Below are 7,844 nucleotides of genomic sequence, written 5' to 3'. Positions count from 1 at the left end.
ATGGTAGGCTTGAGCTACTTCGAGAAATCAGTGCAAGTTGAGAATGGGTAAATGGACTATTTTAAAAAAAAAAAAAAAAATTGGATGGTTCCACCTACCCAATTGGACTCCCGGAATGTGTAACTAGACATACTACTTTTACGATAATTTTTCTATAAGAAACTTACTTCACATCCTTTTGATATGATTTTTTTTTTTTTGAACGGCTTTTGACATGATTAATACATACTTATTATTACTTCACTTATAGGAAAATTTGTAAATTACCACCCAAAAATTACCACCCATTAAATTTTTTTTTTACTATCCTTTAAATTAAAAAAATATTCAGGTTACCACCTTTTTAGAAAATCAGGTGGAATTTCCGTTTAAGTACCCCACCCAACGGCTAGTAACGACTACTTTTACTCTATTTGTTGTCTCCCTCCTCGATTTTTTTTTTGTTTATAAAGTTTCAAACTTTAATTCACAATTTATTCCCCAATTTCAACCAAATTTTCTCAAATTTCGCCTGTTAGTGTTTGAACAATTTATCCTCACAAGTGCAGATACTCAATTCGCAACAAAAGTATGAATCCACTTGTTCTTAATTTAGGGTTTTTCGCCAACAATAATTGGGGTAAATGGTTATATTTAGGAATTAGGGTTCTTGGGGCAATTGAATTGGGCGTTTTCTTACAATTAGGGTTCTTGAGGCAATTGAATTGGGCAAGTACAGTACAACATCCAATTTGCAGAAAAAACAAAAGTCAGGGTTTTGATTTGACACTTTAGGGGTAGTTGCAAATTTGACAGAAAATTAAAGGAAATTAGGTTAGGTCCCGTGACATGCATGGTATTGTTAAATTACTATTCTTAAATGATAATAACCTTTAATTAAAAAAAACATAAATTTGTATAAAATCCTATAATGAATTTATGATGAAAGATCCGTTAGCCACATATATGTATTTTAATATAAGCATTTGACAATACCTGCATATATATGTATGACTATATGTGCTCTACTCTCCCCTTCGAAATTAAAGGAAGTCTTTCCTCTGTCAATTGTGCTGAACAGATTATGTATGACTACGTTGATGGTGTATGACACACCCCAAATTCCATTCCCTTTAATCCATTTGGAGCAGGGGACTAAATCCATCAAGGGCATTGGATCGTGTATCCATCTGTGCTGCTACATAGTTTTTTCAGAAGAAGTTTTTGGGTGCGTTATATGGAAGCCAGGGCAGCAATATCAGCACTCACAGGAGCACAAATATACGTGAACTCTTTACCTACTGCTGCCATAATTGATATATAGTTGGAAAGGACATTCAGATCTAGCAAGCAAGACAAATCATAGATGAAATTCATAATCAAAAGCGATTTAATCCTAAGGGTGTGGTTACTATAAGCCAGATTGAATAAAGTGGTCAAAGAGAACCATCTGAATCTATCACAAGCTCTACTATAATCATTCAATTTGTTAGATTGAACAAATTGCTCAAATAGAAGCATCTGAATCTGTCACAAACTCTACTGTCAGAAATGATCCTTCAATTTGTTAGATCGAACAAATTGCTCAAAGAGAAGCATTTGAATCTGTCACAAACTCTGCTGTCAGATATGATCCTTAAATTCGTTTAGTCTATTACTGTGATGCAAGCTGTTCTATTTGCCTATTACTGACTTGACTACGTATCATATTTTTTAATACCCTTTATTGGCTTTGGATCATACTCTGATGCAAACTACTGTCTCTACTCCTTAAACTGTTGTGGTAAAGCTTAAGACTTGCATCTTGTTTAGTAATTTGATGATCATATATTTGTGTCATGGTGGTATTGCTACTATGTCAAAATTTCAAGAAATTTTTACAATTTAATAAAAAAATTTTACTAATTTTGTTTGCCTAATTTAATGAGTGATACATTGTTGAGAAAGTATGTTTGCTTAGTGAACATTACATACATAAAGAATTAGAGGAGTACATATTATAGAAATTTTCATGTTTCGTGTTTAGCTTTATATGTCGCAGGTTTAACTTTTGTGTGTCGTAACACAGGTTTCCATGGAAATAATGGATAAGATGATGATGGTTTATATACTCTGTTATAGTATGACTTGCTATAGTGAATTAGGGAGATTGGGTGTATGCAGAAACTCCGATCATGATACATACGGAGGGACATTCATAAAGTGTATAGTATCGAAATATTAGAGGATATGTAGGTGGATGCATACTCCCAAATGATATCCAATACCCTATTTATAAGTGTTCTATAGAATTGGAAGAAGTGTATGGAAAATTCTACGCAAATGCTCTTTAAATTGCCACATAAATGTATAATCTTCATGACCATTCACTAATTCTAGATTCTATCACAATTTTCCGTCATTTTTCAATATAGTAAAATTTTCTATAAAACTTGACGAACTTTGAGATTTAATGAGTTAAGCTATGGAATTTGGGCCACTCTAACCCAACAAAGCAGATGTTCATTCTTTCGGTAAATTTTGGATCAAGAGAAAAAAAAACTATATTTCCAGTGCTCTTTTATATTTTATTCTTTCATGTATGTGCTCTTGTATTAAGTATCAATGTTCTCTTCTCTTGTATATGCTTACACTAGGTAATGAGTTGGTGGTTATTGCTCTTTTTTCTATTAATAGATCTACTTATGCAAAGTCCACCCTAGATGGACCTTAGCTTGCTGGCCTGGTTTGTGAGTGGTAGACATTCAAGACAGTGTTATTTCTGTTACCTCGTACAATATGAATGTTAAGAGTTAAATTGTTTACCTAGCTAACGGATGAATAGCAACCCGAGGCATATTTCGGGCCACACACTAGTTATGAGCTAAAAATAGTACGATTTATATGCCAAAAGGACAAAAAATATATGCCAAAATAAATAAAATTAACTTCTCATATGACCATATAACGAGTACGTACTCCTTAAGTTAAACTTCATAGTCTTCGGTACTTTTTTTTGTGTGATTGGTTACATCGTATGGCCGTGGTTACTTATTCAGGAGTTACTTATTTAGGCCTTTAGGGGTAAATAATTTTCGGAACTACTAGTAGTTTCTCTTGGAGAAATGATGAAAATACCAATCCTTCATAACCTACTACATATCCTTCAAGTTGTATGCATATATAAATTGTGTTACTTTTCTAACCATATCATAATCAAATTTTCTGCTTTTCTTAGCTTATTTTGGATTCTCGTGTTATACAAATTAGTGAATTACCAACTACACCTATTGCATACCTGCTTTTGTTAGTAATATTGAAACTTTAAAGTATTATTTTCTACATTCACTTTCTCTTAATTTCTTTCAAGTTGTTATGTTAGGGGAAAAAAACTAAAAAAAACTACAGTTTGTGTACAATTGTGAACTAGTGTAAGAATAAAAAATAATTAAACCTATATGGCATCGTCAGGACTCGAACTGGAGACCTTCAGAGTGTCAAACTGATCACTGACCTTAAGAGTCCACAAATGTTGATCTTTGAGATTAACTAGGGCTCCCTCCATTCATATAACTATACTACTGTTATACTAGATATTTTCAGTGGCAGAAAAAATATTTTCCTAGAAGAAATATCATCACATTCATATAACTATTGTACCTCAAAAGTTATGGGCCTGTAACAATTACATGGCCTAATTCACAACCTAAAAAAGCAGAGAACATTTATGTGCTTATGTTCTGGCAGTACATCAGTAGCAAAGATTAGCCTGTAAAATCAACATTTAGAGAAAGTTTAAAATCCTCACAATAGAAGCTAAAATGCTAGTATGCCAGAATCTTGTTTGATCTTCATGAAAGCTCTACATGTTAGCCAGTGCTTGGATGCTTAAGGGATGACAGATATCACCCAATGGCTGACCTGACCAAGCGGAGTCGGCCAGCAGAGAGTTGACAACCTCAGAAGGATTGTAGAAGTCCCACCACACATGAGCTGAAGTTTGATTACAAGCCATCTCCATGTTGTCGCACCCGGATGCTGCTCCATGCCACCCTCTTCCACAGCAGGCTCCTCTAGCATCATCAAATCCTACCACACACCAATATTTATACACCATCAATGCTAACATAATTATATATCTTACTCAAAATCATAGCCTATTTACATAATTATTGCAGATGTAAAATTAAGCTGTAATAATACACTACTACTTCTGTACTAAATTATATAGCCAACATTATGATTTATGACATACATAGCTTGTAAGATCATAGGTTAGAATGAGTAGTGCCAGTGTAACAGAACAAATGTGCTTACCAAAAATCTGTGGGTTGGACAAGATTTGCATGAAACCCTGGTAAACATCACAGAACACAAACTGTGCATCAGGGTACTGCAAATTGAGGCCGACGATGTGATCATTCAAGAGACGATTATGCTGCACCATAAGATGATTAATCTCATTAACACAAACCCTCACCCTTCTCCTGTTTCTTCCAGTCAGAAAGTACCAGTTAACCACTGTCCTAGGGGCACATCCAAGAGGGTAGACTCCCATGGTAACAATCTTCTTCACACCTGCATCATACAGGTTTCGCAGGGAATTGCTCAGCTCGTCAACCAGAAGCCTAGGAACCATCTGTGTGTCACCATTGTAACCCGAGGAAAACGATGAGTTCCCAAAGAGGAAGTTGATGTAGTCATCCTTGCCCAAGGAAAGGTAGAAGATTGAGGAGCTGATGAATTTGTGAGCTTCCTGTTCACCTAGCTGTAACTGCAGCAGTTGGATAGTCTCAAATGCTTGCCTTTGCTGCTGGTTAAGGGACTGGAAAGTTGGGATGTTCGCGAAGGGGAGGATCGTGGCTTGAGCTGATCCGTAGTTGATCCCGCTTAGTATGCCTTGAATTGTGCCATTTTGCTCATAGAATGTTGGTGTGTTAGGCAAACCCATCTTCTTGGCTGCATATATATGTCACAGGAATGTTATTCATACATCAGTAACATTTATTACATGAATTCATAGCATAAGAAGATTTAATGGTACAAGACTACATAACTTTGAGACATATACAAGTAACTAATCTTAGAAAGTTTTACAAGTTTAATACTTATTATTCAAGCATCAGTGGCATAAAATATTCAATTCAAACTACTCAATAATATGAAATTATAATAGGGTGATCATATAATTGTGCATAAGATAAGATAATGGCACAATCACTGAATCAAGTAACATCAAAAGTTCTGATGCATCAATGAAATTTGCGCACAAATTAAAATTTCACCCAGATTTTTCAGATTACAAAAAATTCATCATCATACAGTAACCCAGAAAAAGCAGGGGAAAAAACAGAGGATTTAGAAAACAGCATTAATTTCGAGCAATTTAATAAACCCAGGTAGAATTTTTAAGCAATTAACATAAAATGAACCCCCAAAATTCAGAGAAACCGAAAAAATCAAGAAACCCAGATGAAATTAGCAAGAATTAAAATGAAAACAAATCAAGAAAGAGAGAAAATACCGAGAATATAAGGGATGAGAGTAGAGTAAGAGCCATTAGAACAAGGAAATAAGGAATGATAATGGCGAAGAAGAGGGTAAAACAGAGTATTCGCCCCACAATCAACTGAAGAATCCCCCATTACAAAGAAACCTCGAGGTTTCAATGATGATGAACTGAACAAATTCGAAGTGTTGTTGTCGGTGTTATCATCATCAGAAGATTGAATGAGACTGTCGAGAAAGGAAAATGGCGGCGGCGACGACGACGTCGGTGTTGAATGATGAACAGCAGTGCTACCGTAGTGAGAAACATGAATAATCATGGCAATTAGAGCTGTTGTTAACATGAATAACAATGTTCCAGCTATTACTTCCTTGTTCATCTTTTTTTTCTTTTTCTTTTTCTTTTTTTGGGAGTGGAAGAAAGAGAGAGAAGAAGAAAGTTGGCGGCAAAAAGTTGAGGGTGTGAAGAAGGTTGTGAAGTGAGGATGAAGAAGAAACTGATATTTGGATTCTTTTTCTTTTTTTTTTTTTTTTTGAGGAATCTGATACTTGGATTCTGTTATAACTAACTGTTTTTATTTTTATTTTATTTTTTTCTTTTTGGGTTAGCTAGAATTGCCACTTGTACTTTTTTAAATGGTTAAGTGAGTATACTTGAGTAATAAGTTTAAAAATAATGTTACTCCATACTATTTCCTAAACGTTGTTATGTCTATAAAATTACTATAGTGTACATATACCGTGGTGATACTTAACTCGACTAATAATCACAAGACCCAATTCACGATAAGTTCGATTAGCTCGATTATATTCGGAACTTAACTCGGTCATATAATCCATATATGACTAAGGACTAGCTCTACAATGGATGTATATGTGGACATGCAAATTTTACTACAATTTTAAAACATAAACTTATTTCATATTTTTAATCAGGCATACTTTTAATCTGATTAATACATACTTATAATTACTCCGCATAATGCATATAATTAACAATCTAATTTATACATTACAGGTGTCATGATAATCGAATACTTGGATTTAAATATGCAACAAAATTATAAGCTACATAATGGCTCATGAAGATCAAATAAGAACTAATTAAAATGCCAATAACATAATATAAAGAGAAAAAAAAAAAAAAAAAAAAAAACCAGCAGAATAGCAGATCATCAAATAACCCAAGATTTCTTCAAACAGTTGAGCATTGAACTAAAACAGAGAATCCAGGAAATGCGCTGAAAGTGATATATAATGCTAAATTCAAGTAGATTTTACGAGTTTAATCGCAAATCATCAAGAAGCATAACAAAAATAGAATTAACCCAGTTGAAAATTAGCAAGAAAAATTAAATAATAAAACAGAGGAGAGAAAAAATACCCAGAAAATGAGGAATAAGAGTGGATTGATGACTCTTAGAGCAAGGAAACAGAGACAGATTACGGCGAAGAAGAGGGTAAAACAGAGCATTAACCCCACAATCAACAGTAGAATCCCCCATCACAAAAATAGCCGGCGATTTCATTGATTCTGAAGAGTTGTTGCTGTTGTTGTTGTTGCCATTGTTGTTGATGATGGTGTTCTTCCGAACATTAGACTCAACCAGAAATCTAGGAAACGAGACCGACGGCGAAGGCGAAAACGAAGGTGCAGGAGCAGGGGAAGGAGGAGGAGGAGGAGGAGGGGGGTGAGACTTTTGAGTGGCAGCAATGATGACTAAGACAAGAGCAAGTATAGCCATTCCTGGATAAAATACGTAGTCAAAAAGACGTTCTAAGTCTACCATTTTGGTTTAAAAGAAGAAGAAATTTCAAGGTTGGTTTAATTTTCTGGTAACAATGAAGTTGGTGGTAAACAGTTTTGAGGAAGAAGAAGATGATGAAGGAGGAGGAAGTTAAGTGGGAGAGTATATTATGATGAATTTCAGACTAATATTTGGGTTTATGCGTAACTAACTTTTGGGTTTATACTTTTTTTTTTTTCTTTTTAATAAGGGGGTAAGTGGCTGATTATGAGTTTATTTGTTATATTGTGCATTCAAGAATATTGGAAATGAAATCATCAACCGACTTAATACATTTTTAAAGTTCATGTAATTTGATTGCTGTTCGAGTCGAATTTGATCGGGTTACGTTCAAGTCCATTATGGTTTAGCTTATTAGTTAAGCTTAATATATACACATTACGGTTATCTTTAATTTGAGTTCGGTGATAAGAGTACGAGTCGATTGAGTCATATCCTAATTCCTAAACCCACCAGCAACTTACTCGATAAATATGAAATAGTAATGGTCCAAACTAATCGACATAATGGGAAACTCCTTTGGAATGCTGCACTAGCTGAGGAACTCAAATGCACCTAAAGATAAAGGCT

At 34.4% G+C, this 7,844-nt stretch overlaps 1 protein-coding gene across 1 annotated transcript; it reads right to left on the bottom strand.

Annotated features, from left to right (window-relative positions):
• Positions 1-3,657: 3,657 nt before the first annotated feature.
• Positions 3,658-7,256, bottom strand: LOC145616198 (GDSL esterase/lipase At1g71250-like). The gene is made up of 5 exons (XM_081670893.1): positions 6,851-7,256; positions 5,483-5,797; positions 4,276-4,917; positions 3,825-4,047; positions 3,658-3,727 (listed from the first exon to the last, which is right to left on the bottom strand). The coding sequence occupies exons 1-5, from the start codon at positions 7,254-7,256 to the stop codon at positions 3,658-3,660; spliced, it is 1,656 nt and encodes a 551-aa protein (XP_081527019.1).
• Positions 7,257-7,844: the final 588 nt, after the last annotated feature.

This window comes from Chenopodium album, chromosome 26, assembly GCF_948465745.1.
Source record: "Chenopodium album chromosome 26, dcCheAlbu1.1, whole genome shotgun sequence".
In the NCBI taxonomy this organism is placed as follows: domain Eukaryota; kingdom Viridiplantae; phylum Streptophyta; class Magnoliopsida; order Caryophyllales; family Amaranthaceae; genus Chenopodium; species Chenopodium album.
The sequence above is the reverse complement of the archived record's forward strand: the minus strand, read 5'-3'. Positions and strand labels throughout refer to the sequence as shown.